The 23,876-nt window shown below is 40.8% G+C and overlaps 1 protein-coding gene across 9 annotated transcripts in view; it reads right to left on the minus strand.

Annotated features, from left to right (window-relative positions):
- Nucleotides 1-23,876, minus strand: part of SMYD3 (SET and MYND domain containing 3) — a 349,559-nt gene that overhangs the window by 26,309 nt on the left and 299,374 nt on the right. For 8 of the 9 annotated variants that reach the window (XR_008329628.1, XM_053382716.1, XM_053382715.1 and 5 more), the window contains one exon: nt 23,574-23,748. Coding sequence is in view for 8 of the 9 variants with exons in the window: in XM_053382716.1 (XP_053238691.1) it covers nt 23,574-23,748 (175 nt within the window). In the remaining variant the exon portion in view is untranslated. Of the gene's footprint in view, nt 1-758; nt 880-23,573; nt 23,749-23,876 lie in introns of those variants that run through there. The other variant, XM_053382717.1, reaches the window with a different exon arrangement.

Consider the following 23,876-nt stretch of genomic DNA (forward strand, 5'->3'; position numbering starts at 1 on the left):
ATTTTGAGTTTCATTAAACAATTCTGTAATCTCATAAATACTAAAAATGGTACATTTCTCTTCTTGAGCTAGTCTTTCTGAGCCATATATAATAGGTTTAGCTCAGTTACATTATTAGCTCATTCCCGTAGCACATAAACTACAGGTCACAATTCTTTCTATACCTGGTCTATTCTTGTCCCAAAGTGACGCAGCAGTCCTAGCGCCATTTACGGTAACTGAGAATAAGAACCACTGAATTTAGTAGCACTTAGCAGTATCTATGGGTGATTTGTCTTTAAATCAGATTTTTAGGCTATTTCCACTATGGTGCATTGCATATTTGCAACAGGTCAGGTCCCAATATTCAAATTGGGGAGGGGGAGGGAAGGATATTTACCCTCTCTCAGTGGAAAGTTTTTTGAATCATACCAGTACTGGTTTATCACTAAAACTGTGTTCTGTTTTTATTTCACATTTGGTGAGCTACATACTTCTGCCTACATTACAGGAACAAATATAATTTATAGGTGTGTCGTGTCATTGAAATAGATGGTCATAGGCAGACTCTAAGAGGACCTATTGGGATATATTAATTATAACAAAGTCTTAAGTAGACTGTAATCTCTTTGGCCTGAGAAGCCCATCAAGTTGCAAAATATTTTGCACGGTACAGCTGCTGACAGTTCTGATTCTATCAAAAATTCATTGCATGCCCTATCAGGAAAGAAGAGGAAAAAACATTTACTCCTTTCCATTTTGCACAAAAATCAAACAAAATTGAAAAATATTAAATTACCTCTCTTCTCCAAATCAAGTCACAGTATAGCAGTAAGGGAGCAGAGGTTGTCTATGCAGACGTTTTGATGTTCAGCCAAGCTGAAGCTATAATATAATTTGCTTGAAAGGAAAAGTCAGGAAAATTGCTTTTTGTCTACTGTTGTGCTGTTTTTGCAATCTGCTGTTCTATATTCATTACTTTACATGCTTGCCAGGCTGTGCAGCTTGGCTGACTTGTCATTTGTGGGCATCTCTGTGCTCATCCCTTTGACTCTGAATGCTTAACACAGAAGAGAAAGTGCTATTACAGTTAAATTTGTGAACAAGATGAAAACTGTACATCTTGATTCCTGAATAAGTTAACATTGCTTGTAGGATGAAGCTTCTTTAGGCACCATCACCCAACCAGAATCAGTCAACTGTCCACCTCGCCTCCCTGTTGCTGTTGTTTTTTTACACATTTTCTACAGAGGTGAACATAAATACATCAACGCAGAGTTCTTAAAGACCGGGAAATATATTGTAGTGTCAGCTTTTGAAGACTAGAATCTGCTTTATTAGGTGTAGCAGGCTTAAATCTGATGAAGGGAGATTTTGCCTATGAAAGCTCATAAATAAACTAGTCTTTAAGTCGTTGCAGAATTCTTTGTCATTTTTGCTGCAACAGACTTAGGTAGCTACTTTTCTGATGATCAAACAGAAAGAGAGTTTTGTGCTCCTGAACCAAATAGAATCCTGCATAGCAGCCTATACAGTACATCTGGCCAACTGAAGAGGAGAACAGTATCAGAGTTGCAAAAGAATAAAGAGTGTAATGGTCAAAATTACATCATCATCATTATTATTATTTGCATTTATACCCCAGCTATTCCTCCAAGGAGCTCCGCATTTAACACCCACAAATAACCCTTTGAGGTGGGCTGGGGTGAGAGACAGTGACTGTCCAAGTTCACCCAGTGAGCTTCATGGCTGAGCTAGGCCTAATATGCGTCTGAAATGTTGTACTTTGTACTGGATTTTAGGCAAGTCAATCTCAAACTTGCTTTTTTGGTGTTTTTGTAAAAGAAAGCTCAACAATTTTGGGGGTTTCCTAAAAAAAAAAAGCTCAATTTTGGGGTGTCCTGCTGGTTTTTACTTTTTGAAATATGGCAACCTAGGCTGAGCACCGACTTGAACCCGGGTCTCCCAGGTCCTAGTCCAACACTCTATCCACTACACCAAGCTGGCATTACTTCAGAGAGGGAGTGCTATCAGATCTTGAAATCAGTCTGAGAATATTTTGCACCATTCGTTTGTGTCAATATTTTAAATTGTAAACCACCATTGGTGCTTCAGTATAAAGGTAGTACAGTGGTACCTCGGGTTAAGAACTTAATTCGTTCTGGAGGTCCGTTCTTAACATGAAACTGTTCTTAACCTGAGGTACCACTTTAGCTAATGGGGCCTCCCACTGCCGCTGCCACGCCATCGCTGCGCGATTTCTGTTCTCATCCTGAAGCAAAGTTCTTAACCCAAGGTACTATTTCTGGGTTAGTGGAGTCTGTAACCTGGAGCGTCTGTAACCCGAGGTACCACTGTCTATAAATGCAACAAACAGTATCATAAAGCCATTTCTGGATTATTTGAATAAAACTGGTTTTCAAAACTAAATTTTGCCCCCACCATAACTCGAAGTAAGGAGAAGAATAAAGTGTTGCCTTGCAAGTTAAGAGCAACCAGGTCACTGTTCTAGTGGCCAGTGCTGGATCTGGCTTTAGCTGTAGAAGCACAAGCTCCTTTGAGTGTTCCTGTAATTACCGTAAATATAGGACACCTCCATTGTCTACTTCAGTATTTGACAGTAGACTTCTTCCTCCCCTTGCTTTCACCTAGATACACATAATGCCATACTTTTCACTATGGAACTGGCTGGGAAAAAACCCTCCTTATTAGTGCTCTAATTCCCTTTTCTTCTGCCTTCTCTCTTTTATTCTGGGAATTATCTGGAATCTAATTGCTTTTTATAGTCTCTGGGCCCTGCCAGTTGTCTGAATATAGTCTACATTTCTAGAGAAATCAGTATACTTGCTTAGGCTGTAACCATGGTCAAAGCAACTGGTACCACAGTTTGTTTGTTTTTTACTATGTGTGTGTCCAATGGAAAATTGAAACATATTTTCAGTATAAACAAGAAATTACTGATCTACTGTAAAAGAAGGTGATAGTTAAAAACAGCCTAATATCATGACCAGATACCAACTTACATTTTTATCTTTATTCTAATAGTTATGGCACATTTTTCACCTTCATTTCTATAAGTATTTATTGCTAATGCTACAATAAATGAAAAATCTACTAATACGAAACAAACAAATCTGTCAAGAATACCACCATCCTAAAAAGATGTTTTGCTGGCTCAAGCACCCACAGGAGGGATCAGGCAGCAACTGTCAAAAAGGTGGCACATGCACAATGTGTGGATCACATGTTGCTTCACCACAGCCTCAAGATACACTAACAAGAGTCCTGTGGCACTTTAATGATCAACAGATTTATTGTAGCATGTGCAGCTGTGGGCTAGAAACATCTGGCCAAGGGGGCTCCAGTCAAAAATGTACGTTACAACCAATCTGTAACTCACTATATTGACTGCCCCACTGGAATCTGACTGAAAACATTCCTGGCCCAAGAAACTCTTTGAGTCGTTTGCACAGTCAGGCCAACCTTGGTTTTCAATGGATTCATTTAGCTTCCAACTTTCTGCCTGCAGTGTGAAGATTGACATCATGCGTATACACCAGAGCTATCTGTTTGTTTTTCACATTTGTCGTTAGCCATTCCTCCAAGGAGTTCAGCACAGACAATACGGGGCTCTCTCCTTCAAACCTCACAGAAACCTTGTGGGTTCAGTTCAGCTGAGATGCAGGAACTTGCCCAAGACCACCCTGTAAGCTTCATAATCAAGGGGGGGGGTGGATTTGCTGTGTGGTCCTCAACACTGAAACCCTAGACTCTTCCTGCTGAGCTGTACTGGCTCTGTTATGTTTCTGCATGGCATGCGAAAACTTTGCAATAATTCAAAAGGCGAGAAAACATAGCACAGTTACAGTTATTTACGGGGAAACCTATGTCTCAGCTGAGCATGTGTATATTGGCTAACAAATATTTTGGTCCGTTAATGGATAGGTGGCAAACAACTTCCAATCAAGATGTCTGTAACTGTAAGGCCTAACTGTTTATGAGATCGACTGCTGATATTCGTATTACCGTGCTATATAATGATCTCTTTTATTTTCAACACTACCTTTAAACAACCTTTACAAAAAAGCAGCACTGATATTAATTTATGCACCCGCAATGAACTGTATGGCACAGGGCTCTTTTAGCACTCTCATATTCTCATCCCAGAGCTGTTTTAGACTCATTTAGGTGGCTCCAGTTTTGAGGATTTGCCAGTCCCTCAAGGTACATATGCTCTGATTCTCTACCAGTCCAAGGAGTTGAAATGGATCATTGCAGGGAAAACACAGATTGTTGAGACCTCATGGTGTGCTTCCATAGGTGAGGATGGAGGTGTACTATAGGAGGAAAGATACTGTCTTTTATCTGGGAAAATTCCTGTGTTCTTTGTTGTCTGCTGCTATACAAACTGGGATCGCATGTAGCTGGTTAATTTTAACCATGCCAGCCTCCCAAATTTCTTGGCATTCCAGCTTTTGCCACTTGTGAGCTGCTGATATCTGGCCTTCCCTCCCTCCCTCCCTCCCTCTGCCTCTCCTATTATCTCTACTGAGGGTATATTTTGCTCTCACTCCCCCATATAAAGCTCCCTTTTCCTTTATATCCTCGCCCTCCCTATTATCCTTGTTGCTTCCAGCATATCCTTTGCCTCCTTTACTGCATCCCCCCTGCTGTTCAGCATGTGCAGCTTGACAGAGTGAGGCTGGAAAAATGTTCAGTTTCTGATCAGAGATTTTTCTCCAATTTAATCTTGAACCTCACACACAAACAGCACAGGGCAGCAAAGCAGAAAAACGGTATGCTCATGCATACCATACTGATCCCCTTCAGCCACTGCTGTAGGGATGCTTGTCACTAGAATGGCTGCAAGAGTTAAAAGATTTGAATGAAAACCAGGACAGCAGATGATGCATGCCTCCGTGCTGGAAGGTTCCTGGAAAGTGTTCAGCCATCTGATTGATATCAGCAATCTAACCACGATGCCTTGGCTCACAATCCTAACCCTGATATTAGCAGCCACTTTTTATGCATATCCTTGCATTGTAGAATGCATGAGAGAGAAAGCATTTTTTTAAAAAAAAATGTACTATCTGATTTATTCATCTAAACAGATTTTACTGCTTGCTCCTTAAGCAGTTTTAAAGAAGAGTAATAGAGACTGTGAAGCATACAGGTATCACAAGATAAAGATTGAAACAGCTGGTGGATGCAAAAAAGTATGTGTTTTTCTAAAAAGGCTTAATCAGTTGCCATTCCAACACATAGATGGCTTGTTCAAAAATGCAAAGGTTTTATGGCATTCAGCACATGCAACTCCTACTTCATGCATCATATAAGGAATCTCAGATTAAGCTTCTTATCTGCTAAGTATGTAAAATTACAAGGATACCTAGAACAATTAAAAAGAAGCAAATATAGCAATTGGAATGGTGGGCAGGCAGCAAAGCTTATATTTTGCTTTCCTATCACATGACAAAAGGAGTAAAAAATGAGTTACTGGTCTTTTGCATATACTTGCACTGTCAATTTTAACATCTTGTGTGAACCAACTTTTAGCATCATTAATACCAGTAGCTAATTGTAGCTGGTGTCTCTCAAAGAAGAAGGCAGGTTATCCAAGCTTCAGTCTAGATTTTTTCAAGCCAGACTATGAAGCTTTGGTAATCGCAACAATTCAGTACTGAGACAACTTGCTCCTTCCTGCTCTAAGCAACAAAACTGCTGCCCATGGTCCTGAAACCCTTCTTCTTGTACTCTGCCCCAGAACCCAATCCTTTCCAGGTTCTGCTTCAGCACAAACCTGGCTTCGGCAGTCCTATTCCTTCTCTCATCATTTTGTTTTGTCTGTTGTCTCTTTGTGTCAACAGTTGTATGATTCAGATAGTGACATCACATGCTTTGCATTACATAGTTTTAGGGGATGACGACAACAGAAATGTGTGTGTGTGTGATGTTTTCAAAGGGAAAACAAAGATATCCCGTGTCTAATTCCAGCCTTGAGTTGTTTAGGAATCAAGAAAAGCCAACTAGTGCCTGAAATCTGCTTTAAAAAGTTCCCTTGATGATCCTTCTAACAGTCACTGCTTCTTTGAAATAATAGAGCATTACTCAGCTGTTTCTGCCTTTTGTAGCCCTAGAACAGAGGTAGGAAATCTCCAGCTCGCAGGCCAGTGGTAGTTCTACTTTGGTCTGTGGGGCCATTTTTGTTAAACTACATCCACCTGTCAATCAGATGACATCACACTGATAGGTGGGTTCAATGGGTGCAGCTGATCCTTACAAAAAAGCAGGACTGAACCTCCTGCCCCCGCAGTTGATAAGTGGGGAGTTCAGTCCTGGTTAGTCTCTATTTCCCACCACAACTGTTGGTCAACATTGACAGAAGAAGAAGAAGAAGAGTTTGGATTTGATATCCCGCCTTTCACTCCCCTTCAGGAGTCTCAAAGCGGCTCACATTCTCCTTTCCCTTCCTCCCCCACAACAAACACTCTGTGAGGTGAGTGGGGCTGAGAGACTTCAAAGAAGTGTGACTGGCCCAAGGTCACCCAGCAGCTGCATGTGGAGGAGCGGAGACGCGAACCCGGTTCACCAGATTACGAGTCCACCGCTCTTAACCACTACACCACACTGGCTCTCTGATATCACCTGATATCATTATGACTTCAGATGACTGATAGATTGATTGGCCACACTCAGCTGTCACAGATGGCCCATGGGGGTGGGGAATAAAGATCTAGCCTATTGGGCCAAAAGTATTCCTTACCCCTACACAAGAGATTGAATAGCTGCAGCATTTGGTGCAGGTCTTCAACTGAATAGTACAATGTTTGTTCATCCCCCCAAAAACCTGTCCAGTCACCCTGCTGGAAATGCTACACCCACAGTTGTATGTTCTTAAACAGTACGGACATACAAAAAGCCACTTTGTTTTCAGATACCATTAATCAGTGCATTTAATGAAAGCTGTAGCAATAAACATCTCTGTCTTAGCAGCCTAACTCTCAGGGAGCTGCAGCTTCTAATGGCTTTGAAAAACAGTCATAATCTACACCATGAAAAATTTAATTGTTCTTTAATTACCAGTTAGCTGAATAGCATGAGATATGCATGCCTTCAGTTTTTAATAGCTTCTGCCTTTTCCAGCAAATTGTGGAAAGTAATAATGGATGCCTTGAGTATGTTTTACCTTCTGCTTGTACTCAAATTAAAAAGGGTGGAGGGGTAGAAGTCTAGAAAATCCAAAATCTTATGAAAAAGGTTGCAAGTTCAGAGACACATTAACAATCGCAATGCTGAATTCTCAGGTTCAGTTACAGTGCTCAGGTAAGAAGCAAACACATCCTGCAAGGTTAGTGCATAAAGAAATATGCTGCAAGGTTAGTGGATTTCCTGCTTAAGTGACTCAGGCTTGTTCTCTGGTTTGTTTTTCTGGGATATAATCATTGCAGTGTCATTCTGTGCTAGTTTCCCAGCTGTTCCTTTTTGGAAAACTAAATGAATAGTAGCTGTATCCATACATGGATAGTTTTAAACATTACTCTTTGTTGGAATAATTTTTGCAAACAAATGCACCATTAGAATAACAAGATATTAGATTGGAATAATTGTGCAGATATGTTTTCTCTATCTCACTAAGGAAGCAGGATGCTAACAATCCTACAATGCTCTGTATTTCGCATGGTGAAATTACTTCAGTCATTGGCACTTAAAACAAGCTCTTCAGTGTTTTTCAGTGTCAGAAACAAAAGATATTCTAATGTCACGGATTAGCTGGATGCAGAGTAATGATGGGAGGAACCAACTGAGGACCCACCAAGGGAAGAAGGCTCCGAGTCTGGGGAGGGGTGGTGGGATGATGATGAGCAGTCAGAGGGAGAAGACTGTGAAGCTGAAGGGGTAACAGGGCTTAGTGAGCTGGGAGAGTCTGTGGAAGAGAGAAATAAAGAATCAGAAGTTGAAAATGGCAGGTGGGAGGACGGTCAAGCGGCAGAGATGAGTCATGCTAGTGAAGAGTCAGTGATGTCTCCCCCTCCTGCTGTGACCAGCTCCCCTACCCCTCTGCCTCCCAGAACCAGAAGAGGGCTGAAACAGGTGGAGCAGTAATGGGCTGCATGCAGGCACAGTCACCAAATGCTTGAAAAAAGCCCTGGAGAGCTGTGGGGAGGTGGGGACTTTCAGTCTCGGCACCTGATTTCATGGAGGAAGACCACTGGGAATGAGCTGCTTTGCTCATTAGGCCTGGTATTCTGCCAAGTCTGCGAAGATCATTGTTGTTGTTGTTGTTGTTGTTTAGTCGTGTCCCACTCTTTGTGACCCCATGGACCAGAGCACGCCAGGCACTTCTGTCTTTCACTGCCTCCTGCAGTTTGGTCAAACTCATGCTGGTAGCTTCGAGAACACTGTCCAACCATCTCGTCCTCTGTCGTCCCCTTCTCCTTGTGCCCTCCATCTTTCCCAACATCAGGGTCTTTTCCAGGGAGTCTTCCCTTCTCATGAGGTGGCCAAAGTATTGGAGCCTCAGCTTCAGGATCTGTCCTTCCATTGAGCACTCAGGGCTGATTTCCTTAAGAATGGATGCGTTTGATCTTCTTGCAGTCCATGGGACTCTCAAGAGTCTCCTCCAGCACCATAATTCAAAAGCATCAATTCTTCGGCGATCAGCCTTCTTTATGGTCCAGCTCTCACTTCCATACATCACTACTGGGAAAACCCATGGCTTTAACTATACAGACCTTTGTTGGCAAGATCATATTTTTGCTAATAAAGAGTTAATTCCAACCCTGAACAGTATGATTACTGACCAGCATTCTCTGTGACATCTAAGCATCTCATAGTGACAGGCTCTAAAAGGAGGAGCATACTGCTTGAATTGATCCTTAATTTCATTTCCGATTCTTGCAGACACTCCTAATAAAAGGGATGAGTCCTTTTTGTTTTGCTATGCACAAATGTGAATCCAAAGGGTTAAGGTATGCATGGCGTACCAGATAATACAAGCAAGTATGTCTGTGCAAAATGGTTCTTGTGCTGGTAAAAATAATGAATGATACTATTGGTGACTACAAAATGTGAAAAAGTAGGGTATTTAAAGGCAATATATGAAGGAGGGCTGGTGGTCTTCTCAGTGAGTTATGCCGTGTGCTGAATATGGGAAATCATAACGCCCCAGGGCATAAAGCCCAGCCATGGTATTACTTGCCTTCAGTTTCATGAGAGATGGCTCTGTGTTACCAAGCATTATGGGCCATTAAGGAAAGCGCAGAGCTGAAGCGAGCATTGCATTTTAAGCCCTATGGCCTGATATATATATATTTTAGGTGCTACTGTTCGCAAAAGTCCCCATATGGTACAAATTTGTGGCCAATGTTTGCATATGCTGGAATGGTTATGGATGATACTTTTGGGAACCCCGTGGCTTACAAAAGGCAAAATTAAATGTAAAGAAGAGAAACTGGTCTCCTGGGAGCATATTGCTAGCTGCTTAGATTCAAGCAGGGGGGAAACTTGTTTGGCAGAGTATGTTAAATAGCACGTTTAAAACAATTTTGGGAAAGGATCTGCTCAAAAGAAGACAAGGGGAAAGAGGGAAATACCTGCCAAAAAGTCACCTAGACAAATGCAGGAGTGCCCATGGAACCATGTGCAGCCACATGCTTGGGACAATGTCTGCACATTATGAGAAAACTCATCAACCAAAGAGACTACCACCGGGATGAAATTTACGGCATGCAATGCCTTAAGAGAGAATATTATGAAAATGATCTATAGGTGGTACATAACCCCAGTCAAGCTTGCAAAGATTTACCATTTGCCTGACAATAAATGTTGGAAATGTAAGGAAAAGGAAGGTACATTCTTTCACCTCTGGTGGACGTGCCCGAAGATTAAGGCATTCTGGGAAATGATCTATAATGAACTGAAAAAGGTATTTAAATATACTTTCCCCAAGAAACCAGAGGCCTTTCTCTTGGGTATTGTCGGCCAGGGGGTGCTAAAGACAGATATAACTTTCTTTATGTACGCTACAACAGCAGCTAGAATACTTATTGCAAAGTACTGGAAGACACAGGATCTACCCACACTGGAAGAATGGCAGATGAAGGTGATGGACTACATGGGCTTGGCAGAAATGACGAGCAGAATCCGAAACCAGGGAAAAGAAACGGCGGAAGAAGAATGGAAAAAGTTTAAGGACTATTTAAAGAAATATTACAAAATTAATGACAGCTAGAATGATGTTGGACTAAAGTAAATGGTTACTATTAGTAATGGTTAAGACAAGGAGAATAAGGATGATTAGCTTAAATTTATAGCAAAATAAGGGAAGATTTGCTGAACAATTGATTAGAATTTGGAATACAGAAACGGGAGGCACGAGGAAGTCGAAGAAGAAAGGTTTAAGAAATTAGGACATGAAAGGGTACTTGTTTCTTGTTTTGTTTTTCTTTTTGTCTTCTGTTTGTTTATGTATGTTTTGTTTGTATGAATATAAAAATTGTTTAATAAAAAGGATTCTGAAAAAAAAAAAAAAGAGAGACTGTCTACCAGACCTGTTCACAGGTGATGGCTTAAGATGAGGCAGGTTTCCTGGAATGATACAGGGAAGGTGCTAGCCAAACACACTTGTGCCATCACTGAAGCGCTCTTTATGGTGTGCCTTGGCCTAATTTACTGCCTTGTTTATGTATCGGAAACCGACAAAAATATGATATATCAGACTTCCAAGGACTGCCATTTGTCAGAGGATTTTAAGTTCTGAAAGCCTCCTAGAGTGCACAGAGTGCCTTTGAAGAGGAGAAAAATACTGTGTTTGGGCAGTCATAAAAGAGGCTTAATTATTCCTGCATTCTCATTTCACACAACCACATGTTTTCTGCACTTTTGCCAGGCTTTGCAGGTAAGGAAAGATATTTACAAATTCTATTTTTTCCCTTATCCCTAGGACATGTTCCTGATAGAAGGATGCTTCACAATCATGATCAGAGCAGTAAATAGTTGACTTGGAGGAAAAGGCCCCATTGTTAACACTGACTCAACAATTTAAGTGTCAAAGTAATACTACAGATCAGTGATAGGGTACATTGCTGAACTTATGCTGGAGGATGATATGACAAACCTGTCTACTGAGGCTCTCCTGCTTTTACAGAATTTCATTTCATTGGAGTTTTTAGTTTTAATTTGTGTAATTTCACTTCATCGCATTAGCACCATGAAAAACAAACACGTTAAAAAGGGGTGCTTAATTCAGCAAGCTAAATTTCCAGAGACACATTTTCCACATTAACAGCCATAAAGAGTCAAGGCCTAAGTTTCACAATAATCATTTTGGAGGGATATATTAATGTAATATTACTTACGTTACGACAACACTGATTATTTATGTGACTGTGCTGAGAAAGTTTGGTGTAATGATTAATGAGTGCTGGACCTGGGAGACCAGGGTTTGAAAAGCCAATGAACCACAAAGCTCACTGGTTAACCTTGGATCAGTCGCTGCCACTCAGCCTAACCTATCTGTTGCAAGAGTAAAATGGGGAGGAGAGAATCATGCACACCGCCTTGAGCTCATTAGAGGACAAGGTGGGATATAAATGCAAACTTGGAACCAATGAGTCTTACTGTTCATTTTGAGATTCAATGACAGCAGGAGCAGATTGGGCAAGGTGTGCATGATCATCTCAAACATACATGAACTCACCAGTCAAAAGTGAACTGGGATTGGGGGCAGGAGAAGAATGCTGAGACAATAATAATGTTTATGAAAGACTGAGGCCCTGCGTTGTCCTACTTCTGCTGGAAAACTCAACTCTTTGGCTTCTTTTACTTCCATAATTGAGATAGTATAAATTCTTATTTTTAATACAGGCACATTAGCAGCAATTAAAAATTGTGTGTGTGTGCTTTTACAAGAAAGCCCATGATTCTTAAAAAAAAAAAAAGTAAGGAAAATGAAGGAGCACTGAGATAAAAAGGTGTGGTGACAGGGCTCAACCTCCCCAAATCTCACTGAATGTGTCAACACCCCACATCTTCAGAAAGAGAGAAGAGCAGCACAAGGGCCATCTGCGTCTTATAAGAAAGTGCTATGGTCAATGCTTCTAAAAAAGGTGGAATTTTGGATGTCTGAGAAAAGGTGAAAGAAATAACAAAAAAAGGCACAAGGGAAAATGTTTGATGGTGAGATCATGAGACTGCCCTGCAAAAATGTGGAAGAACCCCAGGTCAGAAATAGCGTTTCATGAAAAGTCTATGCTTCATACAGGTTTTCTATATCCAGGAAATAATAACATACCCTAAAAGGGGGAACCAGGCAGAGGACCTTCTCGGTAGTGGCGCCCGCCCTGTGGAACGCCCTTCCAGCAGATGTCAAAGCGATAATCAACTACCTGACATTCAGAAGACATCTTAAGGCAGCCCTGTTCAGGGAAGTTTTTAACGTGTGATATTTTACTGTATTTTTGGTTTCTATGGAAGCTGCCCAGAGTGGCTGGGGAGGCCCAGCTAGATGGGCGGGGTATAAATAATAAATTATTATTATTATTATTATAACATGTGTTTAAATGTATATTTAATGTTTTTCTAAAACTGTAACAACTTTGGCTTTTTTGGATGGGGGGGGTGAGATCCACAATCATAAGTCCCATGTTTATGTCAAGATGCAGCTAATGAAAGAGATGTATGCTAAGCACTTTCATGAATCAGTCTGCCTTACAGCTCCCATCTGCTCTTAATTGCTTCCCAGCAAACATACACTGTGTCACCCTTTTGCATATTTCCATTGCCCTATCCTAAACACACTTAGGCCGCTGACAGATTAATGCTTAGTTCACTTGAGGTATACATTCTTTGGTTCTTACACATGTTCTTATAAGGAAATGGAACTCGGTAAGCACTTAATCACAAGTCCGGGTAATGTTATTGTACTGAAAACAATGCCTCAGCTTTGCTTCAGTATCAGACTAAGGTATCTCTGTATAAGCCATAGCTGTCACCAGGGCCACCATGATCCCAGGAAGCTAAGTAGCTTTTGTAAATCTTGCTTAAACACGGCCCACTGATATTTTGCCAAAGGATGACTAATGGGTCTAAAAATACAATGATAGGAGAAACATGGAGGTCACCAAATACATTGTTTGCGTCCTAATTAATTTTGATCCAAAGAATCTGTTTTAAAAGTATGACACTCAACTGTGCAGTGGATAGAAATACTGGGAGATTTAGAGTCTTTTTCCTCTTTTTTTACAATGAATGTACTGTGGGCTCATATATTCTACACTAACTGCAGCTTCTGAACAGTCTTCATGAGCAGACAAATGCAGAGCATATTATAGATGCCCTGAGGTTACCAATGATGGCAGCAGACCCCTGTCCAGCAGAAAGGACGGCGGCTGGTAGGAACATGGGAGGTTGCCTAATACCAAGTCAGGCCATTGGTCCACCAAGTGTCCCCCTACCTGGAGATGCTGGGGATTGTGCCTGGGACCTTCTCCTGCAAAGCAAATGTTCTACCACTGGACTAGTGTATTAAGATGTACCAGACAGAAACCAACTTGCTCCCTAGTTATCACTGGATCGGTGATCTCTCTCCTACAGGGTTTATCACATATCACTTAAGAATTTCTAACTCCAATGAGTAGTCACACATTGGTCAGTAAATAAAAGGAAATGAACAAGCATGCCAAGCAGAACGAATTTCCTATAGGTTGTACCCTTTTTTGTAATGTGCCATGGAGTTTTTAGAAACACCGTCCAATTTAAGCCAATATTAAAAGCACACTGGGGCAGATGTTTGTCCTAAGCTCTGTCTGCTGGTATATGAAAGTGAGGATGGGGACAAAGAGAGAGAGCCTATTGGCTTGTGCAATAAGCTCACAGTTTTAAAAACTGCTATTCCCCACTTGATATTTGTCCAAAGTGAGAGTGCTACCTAGAAGGCAGGCATGGCAGAGAGACAATCTGCAGACTAGTTGCGTCCAGACAGAAAGCAAGAGATAAGTAGGTATGTAGGCAGCATATTATCTTCCTATGGGGTATCACATGCTTTCCATTCTAAAATGCCAAATTGGTAGTACTGGCTTAGGCTTTTAAAACTATTTTGAACAAAGCAGAGGCTTCTAGATAAATATAGTGGGCAACTATAAAACGAGTTCCCTGTGATAACCTATCTCTGTTTCTTGACATGAGCCAGCTACTCATACATTGAATATACCTATGTTAGTCAGCCATGCCCCTGACTTTGTGACCTTTCATGAAATCTCCTGGGAAATGGCATGAAAGTTGGAAGGTTTCAGGGTTTAGATAACAGGCACAGCACAGCGCAGCGCAGCACAGTAGTATTTCACAGTCATAGTGTGACCAAACATGAAAAATAAGTCTTTAAAAACAAACCAATTATTTTTTTTCCATTGGAACTGATAGATTTGAAATTAAACATATTTCAGAATAATTTAAAATGCTGTGTAATGCATTATTTTTGTTGTATTCATTTTTATTATTACTTTAGATGGTCTCTAAAATCATTGATTATACACATGAATCCATAAAGTTTTGATACAGAATAATCCTATTGAAAATCTTGGAATCACAAAATTGGAAGGTGCCTCAAAGGTAATCTAACCCAACCACCCAGTGAAGCCCAAAATTCACAACTTTGGTATCCCTTTTTGTATACAAAAAAAAATACATGTAACAAACAATCCCCATATACACTACAATTTCCCAAAGCAGCCTATTCCACTGTTAAACACATCAGGCCATTCTTTCCCATGTTTAATCTACAACCCTATTCTTATTTTTATTCATAAGTTCTCAAGCAACCTTCCATGTTCAGATTAATGGATTTCCGCGGTTGGGTGCACATCCTTTAGATATAATGTTATTCCTCCTCCCCTCAATCCAGATTTCAGTAATGCCTATCAAATCATATTTGCCTTACTGTATTAAGATTTCAAGTTCGTCCTGCTAATTTTCTATACTCTTACGTACTGAGATAGAAAGTTTGGAAACCATGCTTCTTTCCTGGTTTTTCTCGCATCTTAGCAATGTTTCTGTACAACCCTAGAATTGATTGCACAACTCCAAAGACACTGAATGGTTCTTGATGATCTCACTTCTGTATGTGACATTCTTCTATATGTCTGGTTTTCTCTTCCCCCCGCCCCAGGAATTGTGATTTCCTGTTCGCTCCAGAAGCTATTCATCTTCCCTGATAGGCCAAAGCTTGGTAGATGTTCCTTAAACCCTTGCACCTTCTCTTCCAGCAAGAATACCAGATTGCGCTTGCTGCAGGGTGTACTTTCATAGATCCTCAGGAAGGAAAACAAACATAGCACTAACCTTGTGGGGCACCTTTTCGACATATAAATGTTCTTTAGAAATGTGTAAGTTGAACTAAATCAAGTGCTTTGCTATGATCTCTCGTTTCTATCCATTTACAGCAGACGTCTGAAATGCCAGCCAATTTTAAAGTACACTAAGCACATGTTGTGTATCACTTTCAGGGACACCTTTAAGTTACTACTGAAAGGTATTCATGACACGACTGGTGGCAATATTGAGTTTTCATTTATTATTCTTTAATTTTCCCCCAATCTAAGGCAGCCAGCTGCCAAGTCCTTCAAAATGTGTACAACACAGCTGGGGAAAGCTGATACTGCTCTTTAGCAAGTGTTTTCAGTCGTAGCAGTGTTTAGGGTAGAACCTTTATATATAAATTATTATTTAGCATTTTGTAATGAGAGAGCACACTCCTTTCTTTAAGTAATTGAAAGTCTAAATCTAGACTGCAATTGAACAGGAATCAACCACAAAAGAAACAAAGATGTGTGGGCTTTCAAAAGCTATGAATGGATGCAGTTGTGTGCTTAGGTAGCTTAGAGCCTATTAACCATTTTTTACATAGTGAGATATAGCTTACTAGACAAACAACGGATGCTGAATCTGATATGAAACAATCCCAATTATATGGTCATGAATCACAACCTTCTTAAAGTACACTGGGAGTTGGAGAATGGCCCCTGGCCTGAAACCTGCTGCCAGCTTCCTATATACCTATTTCTTTATTAGATTTCTCACCCGCCCTTCACAGGTCCCAGGACAGCTTACAAGAGTATGATATATAATTATAATTACAGATGAAAGAAGTTACAGCTGTAAAACAAATAAAACTGTTCCCAATGGAGCACAACAGTATAAATTCAGCAAAAGAGTTGGGTCCCACAAAACAAAGTACCTTAACTGTCAAAGGTGAGGGTAAAGAGGTGTGTATTCAGCATTTGGTGAAAGCTGTTCAGTGAACATGCTGTATGCACCTCTGCGAAGGAAACTGCCAGCTTTAGGGACTTGCCACAGAGAAAGCCCCCTCCTGGTCCACTATTCCCTGCACTTCGGAAGGTGATAGAACTACCAAGAGAGTCTCCTGTGCAGAATTAAATGCCTGAGAAGCTATGTAGGGATGGAGATGCTCCTTCAGATATATGAGGCCTAAGTTGTTTAGAGCAGGAGTTGGCAACCTAAGGCCCATGGGCGGCCATGAGGGTCGTTTAACCCGCCCATGAACTGCCCCTGAACCAAGCTGCCTGCTTGGAGAGTCCCTGCGCGCTGTGCTAAACTGTCACAGCATGACACGGAGACTCGCTTCCGTGGTACCAGAAATCGCGTCTGCGCAGGCTCAGACGCCGAAAATCACGGCCATGCGCACTCACGCGCATGTGCAATCTGGCCCACAAGGGATCTCTGCTGGAGTGAACCGGCCCAGGCAAGGTAAACCTTGCCAACCCCTGGTTTAGAGCTTTGAACACTAATGACTTTGGCTTGGAAACAAACTGGCAACCACTCCAGCTGTTTTCAAACAGGGTTATGTAAGCTCCAAATGGAACCTTGGCCAGTAATCTGGCCACTGCATTTTGGACCAGTTGAAGTTTCAGAATCATCTTCAAAGGCAGCGGCAGCAGCACCACCCCATTATAATACAACATAAATCTATAATAACTATAGCAAATAAATTTAAAGACTAAAGCAAAACACAATTTAAACCCCAATCGAAAATTTAGAGGTCCAAACTACAGTAAGACCTTCTTAATTATTTCATTATTTGTTTGACATTTTACGAGAGGTATTTCTATGAAACCTTTTGCCAGGAGGAAGGAATCAGATTACGTCTATTCACTTAAAACACACACTTGTGCCCATAATGGTGTTGTTGGTGGTGATAAACTAGACTGACATTGCAGGAGTTATTCCTAAATTGCATGTGAGGTTCAGGTTGTGGCTTCATTCCAAAATGGTAGACGGGACAAAGGGGAGGAAAAGACCATCAAAACATAGATTGCAAGCCAATTTTCATTCGCATATGAACATATGAAGCTGCCATCTAGCCAGGTATTATCCATTCTGACTGGCAGCAAATCTGCCTGACAGAGGTTTTCCCCAGCCCTGTGAACCAAAATCCTTATAAACAGAGATACCAGGGATTGAAATTGGGATTTTAAGCATGCTAAGCATGTGCCCTTCCACTGAGCTGAGGAACTGGCAGGATCTATCCCCAGCCTCAAAGAGATCAGCACCTTCAGGGACAGCAAGACATAAATTTTGCATTCACCTGGGTTCTGAATCTGTTTCGGCAGAATCAAAGTGCGTTCTCTCAGAAGCAGCATTTTTTACTTTTATTTTTCACTGCAATAAATTGTGAGCTCCTACAGCTTTCTTCCTCTTTCTCTCACTGCTGATGGCCCAGCACTCAGCCTCACGTTTAATGACAGGTGGGTGCTCCCTGCAGACTATAAATAAGAAAGCCGTCCTGCAAACCCTCAAATAGGAGATATTTTCCTACCTCTTCTCTATCTCTTTCATGATTTGCTTGAAACGACTTCCTTTGCTTATTATTTCTTTGTCACTGCACGAATGTACAGGATAAAGATTGATGTTTGATGTGGATGTTTTCCACAAGGCCAATATCCTGAGTTTGTTTACTAAATGGCCCTCAAAAAGGTCCACAGTTCTAGTCACAATTACTCCTGGGTAAATATTAAGAATTTTTGTCTTACCTTTCAATAACACAAGAAATGACAAAGGCATACCTTCCGATATTTCTCCATTGAAAACAGGGACATCTTATTCCATAACAATAATTTTAATATTTTTACTCAGCTCATCTGATTGTGTTGCCCCAGCCACTCTGTGTGGCTTCCAACGTACATAAAAAACATAATAAAACATTAAACATTTACAAAACTTTCCTATATAGGGCTGCCTTCAGATGGCTCGGGGGGCAGATAACTCCTTCAACATTTCTCCGATGAAAATAGGGACATCCTACCATACCCGCCAACATTTCTCTGATGGAAATGAAGACGTCCTAAGGAAAAGTAGGACATTCTGGGATCAAATAAGAAACCAGAATGGCTTCTGTAAATCTGGGGCTGTCCCTGGAAAATAGAGAAACTTGGAGGATCTGCCAGGGGATTTCTCTCTCTCTCTTTTAGCAACAACAACAACAACAAAGTCTTGTTACTGCTTCAGGAGAAAGCTTAGCTGCTTTAAACAGCCTAACCACATTCCTGAAATAGGAATGACACTGCATCGTGATATAGTGCAAGGATGAGGAACCAGGGGCCAATGTGGCCCTCCATTCTGCTCTGCCTTATCCTTGAGACTCTCTCCAGGCCACACACCCTTCCCCAGGCCACACCACTCACCAGCCCTGCTCCACACCCTTCTTACACTGTTTTGCATTGAACCGTAGTAATACTGTTTGCTTGCCTGGATGGAGGGTGGAAAGAGGTATGTTTGTAGAAGCTTCTGACTTTCGCAAGGCAGCAATAAAGTCTACTATACAAACCTAAGAGTCACAGCAATGCTCCACCTACTTTGGCTTATCACTCCATCCTTATCACTGAAGCTCCCGCCCCCCCCCCCCCCCGGCTGAAAACAGTTCACCATCCCTTCCATAATGTCATTCCCAAGGTAATTCTTGGGCAAATGGGTGCAGCTGTCTCCCCCCACCAAAAGAATTCCCTTGGGAAGGTTATCTAATGAATCATTTCATTAGATAAGCATACCAACATTTCTAAAATATAAAAATCCCACTTAATCTGGATGTTCAACTGCAACCGCATAAATTGTTTAAAGTCAGTTCTAAAGAAAGAAGGGCACATTTTTAGTGAACTCTACAAACCTGCACAAGGAGATGTTCTTATCTCTATTCGTAGCTTTATCAGTAATTTCTGTTAATACCCCAATTTGAACAGTCTAGCAAAAATCCACTTGTCCATTGGCTCACAATAACATCAAAACACTAGCAGCCTCTAGTGGTGATATACACCGCTTCTATTTTCTTCGTTGTAATGTTTGTTTGTTTGTTTGTTTGTTGTTTGAAATGAGGGGGAAATCCTCACAAATCAGATAAAGTGTGCACAGCATTGACAGTACAGTGGTACCTCGGGTTACAAACACCTTGAGTTACAAACACATTGGGTTACAGACTCCGCTAACCCGGAAATAGTTGCTCCGGGTTGCGAACTTTGCCCCAGGATGAGAACAGAAATCGCGTGCCGGGGGCAGCGGGAGGCCCCATTAGCTAAAGCGGTACCTCAGGTTAAGAATGGTTTCAGATTTATTCAACAGAAAATAATATTCAGAGTCCACTGGACTCCAGCAAAACTATACCAGAAGAAAATAACAAGTGCAGACAACTGCTGGAGATGTGGGAGTAAAAATGCGAACTTAGTACATATGTTGATTAACTGCCCGATGATAAGAGTGCGAGGTGAGGATATAGTAGGAGTAATAAAAAGAAATTGTTATTTAGGGGAACTGAATTTAATTCTAAATTATATTCTGGAAACGTGGGAGATTTCAAGGGGTAAAAAAAAATGGATGTACCGTGCTATATTAGAAGCAAAAAAACTTGTTTTGATGAATTGGAAGAGCCGCAAAAAGATTCCATTGAGCACATGGATTGATAATATGGACAGATTAGCTACATACAAACGAATTGCATGTCAACACAAAATAAGAATGGATAAATATGAAGAAATCTGGAATGAATATTTAAGCGATAAGGCGGATAGTGGTAGGAAGTAGGGGGCGGAGAGAGAGGTGGGAAAATATTGTTTAAAAAGGTGTAGTCATAGATATATCAGTGTATTCAAACCTGAATTGTCAAATTGTATTATTATTGTTATTATGGTTTTTGTTGTCTTTTGTGGTTGATGTTTGTATCAAAAAAATGATTAAATCAATTTTTAAAAAAGAAAAAAGAATGGTTTCAGATTAAGAACGGACCTCCAGAACAAATTAAGTCCGTAACCAGAGGTACCACTGTATTTGGGTCAGGGGCAGGGACAGAGAAAGGTAAAAATAAATCCATGGAAGGGGGAGCCGACTACTCTCACACACAAAATGAAAAAAGAAGAAGAATGGTGTCTGCACATTTTGTCTCATATCTCAGGTTCTACAAAGGCAAGCTTTTTTTTTTTTAAAGGAAGCTGGATAGCTGGGAATAATGGGTCATCTCAGGGAGAACTACTGGCATTGGCGGTCCCTCAGTGAACAACCATAAAGGTGTGCCTCAAATTTATTCCATATTTATTTGTTGAACTAATGGGCCATGGATACACTCACTCACCACACTTGCAGACTGCACACATATACTCATTGCACATGAACACTTACCACAAATATAGCACACACAGGCACACAGCCCTACAGAGTCAACATTCTTAAACACGTCAGCATATAAGACGACTTCTTGAGAAACCAAGAGACACAAAGGTTCTTCTCACTTCATTCAGCTTCAACTACTCATATGCTGGCCAATCCAATTAAGGTGGCCAAGTGACAGACTTTAGTGAGGACCAGTGTGGAATCATAGAATCAAGGAATTGTAGAGTTGGAAGGGACCCCAGGGGTCATTTAGTCCAACCCACTGAAAAACTTCATTTCTTGTGGTCTTCTGGACTCTAATGCCTTCTTTAAACCTGCTCCAAGCTCCTTTTAAAGTTGAATCCTGGTTGTTTTTAATCACTAAAAAGAACCTTCGTTTTGGAGGTCAAAAAATATTTAGCATCAGTTAATTAGTTCACTACAGTGTGAACCTATAGCATAAGAGAAGCCATTAAATATGTTTGCCGGATATCTAAACATGTCACTTCAATAAATACTCAGACTGGTTTCACATGATGGTCAAATGAAAACATGTGATCAAATACTGCACTTAGCACACAGCAGTAGATGTCAACCCTGCTGATCGCATAATGGAAACATACACAGCAAATACAGTCCTTGAAGTTAAAATGGTTTTAGAACAGTTCCTTTTAAAGGTGGACATACCACCTCCTATTTGTATGGATGGCTTGTTTTTCAGGTGATTCCCTGCAGATAAGAATATGAATATTTTTTTGCCCCAGAGTTGAGGAAAGGAAAATAGATAGCTGTAATGGAACTGCAGGAGCAGTCAAGCAGTAGATTGATTCAACTGGAGAAATTCAATGCACCCCAACAGATTTGCTCAGATTTGATATCCTGCTGCTTCAGGCACAACTCCTTGTAATGAGAAACTGAAGATTTTTTGTCAGGTGCGTCAAAGCTTGTAGTGATGGCTTGAAGGTAAAAAAAGAACTCGGGCTGAAAATGTCTCTTCTTGGGAAATGCTTTTGCACCTGGTGAGACTAAGAGCAACTGTCTTCAAGGTACATGAGAGGCCAGCAGCTTTACCAGGCCAGCAACATTTCATCAAATACATTTTAACAGAACATGTCGTTTGTTTGTGTGTGTTTGTGTGTTTCTCTGTCTATGTGTATAAGGGTAGTGGTGGATGGAAGGTGAGGCGGCAGCGGCAGAATCAACTTGGCTGTAATAAGTAGCTCAGAAACTATGTCACACACCACTAAGCAAACAGGGAAAGAGATATTCGAATGATTGATAAAATTATAATTGTTTTCTACTGCAATCTTTTCCCTGGAAAAGACATGTAGCTTTGTTGGTCTGAAGCACCACATTGACAGGTTAAAGGGTAAAAGAAGCATAGCTGAATAGAAGCAGTAAATAAAAAAATGCAAATTAAAAAGGGAAGCCATTTTGAAAAGAAATAAAGGAAGGAAGGAAGGAAGGAAGGAAGGAAGGAAGGAAGGAAGGAAGGAAGGAAGGAAGGAAGGAAAGAGCAGTAGGCAAAATCCTCTTCTCTCACTGACAAGTCTCTTTCACTGAAATTACTATAAAGGCCAATATAATCTGATATTTTGCCATTGTGGCAATAACTAATTTCATGGCTAATTCACATGTTTTGATTTTGTTTGCACTTTTTATGTTTTCTCCTTCATTCCAGGAGGAGAAACTTACAGAAGACTGGTCATCATGAGAAAAGTCCCTTCTCAAAAATGGCCACAGGCGGCAAACCTAAAAGCAACCAAAGGAAACAGCTACACTAGCATTTGTTTTTAAGTTCACTGTCTCAAAATTCAGTATTCAGGCAAAGGTGCCTTAGTAACCTTCTACCCTGTAATGCAATCAAAATGAAAATGGAGGTGCTCCAACCTTACAAGCACTTTAAATTATTAACCTCTGCTGCAGTCCTGCTATTTGAATAAACTTATTCCTAGCAACATAGCAAAACTCCATTGAAGTGGCTGCCTTTCCTTGAGAAAATAAGGGAAAACGGCTATGATGCTAGTGGTGGTAATTGAAGATACCAAATCTAAGGTTGCCCACCATCATTATTTCCTTTTTTAAAAAATGCATTTGGATGAACAAAAGAAATGAAACGCGGAGGAAAAGAGTACAAAGCTGTATTTTCCCCTTTGATCATCCCGGTCACATTGCTATACTATACAGTTACTACCTGTTTCAAAGGAGAAAGCTTTTCTTTTGATCAAACCATATCAATCGAAACTAATTAGACACCAGGCTAAAACCAGAAAGTACCATAAGGAGTTAAGGAAGAACACGGTGCTAAAGCACTGCCAAAAATATTGTCTCTAAAAATGTACCTGGGAATATAGAGGTTTGTGAAAAGTACACGGGGATCTGAAGCAAAACACTCCAGAATCCTCCAGGAACGTTTGTGTCATAAACACAATGATCAAATGCAGCAGTACATCTCAAACAATCTGCAATTCTGCATCACCAAGGGCAGAAAAAGTAAACCTTTTTTTTTCCTCAAAATGGTTCAGGTGAGGAACAATGGGTTGTAATGTTCCCCTTTTCTGAAGAACAGCTGACATGTTTGATCAGTGCACAAGTTTGAGTTGAGCTGACTACTCCTCACCCCTAATTAGGGTTGCCATTATTTCAAAAAGTAAAAACCAGAACACCCTGGAAAACCCCAATGCTTTTGAGCTCCCCCCCCCCAATTGCCAAAAAACCACGGTTTCTCAATTGACTTGCCTAAGATCCAGAGCAAAGTGCCACCTTTCAGAAATCCCCCCCCACCTTTGAAATCCTGGCAATGTCCGGACGTATGGCAGCCCTACCCCTAATGCTACCACATAGAATAATTAACAAATAGTAACATTGATGCAGCCACATTCTTGGTTCATACCCTCTTTCCTGGGCTGAAAGCTAATCTTGCAATAAATGACTGCATTTTTATCTTTTACCTGTAGGGCTCCAAAGTCCTGTGACCATAAAGCAAGGCTTCTTCCAAAAGGCCAAGATTTATGCAGGCGTCCATGGCAAAGTCAAGTACTTTCAGCTGGTAAATGTTTGTGTCTGGGAGGTGAGTGGCATTGTTCTTTAGTATCATCTGGCATGTCACAAGAGCCTGCTCCCATTCTGACGTTTATTTGGATTAAGGATTAATCAACATCGTGCCATTCAAAGCTCATGAAAAATTACTGTCCAAGTTGGTGTCCCCTACTACATTTCCTGCTAACAAATTCAACTGTTTCGATTCCGCTATG

Source organism: Podarcis raffonei, chromosome 3 (genome assembly GCF_027172205.1).
Source record: "Podarcis raffonei isolate rPodRaf1 chromosome 3, rPodRaf1.pri, whole genome shotgun sequence".
In the NCBI taxonomy this organism is placed as follows: domain Eukaryota; kingdom Metazoa; phylum Chordata; class Lepidosauria; order Squamata; family Lacertidae; genus Podarcis; species Podarcis raffonei.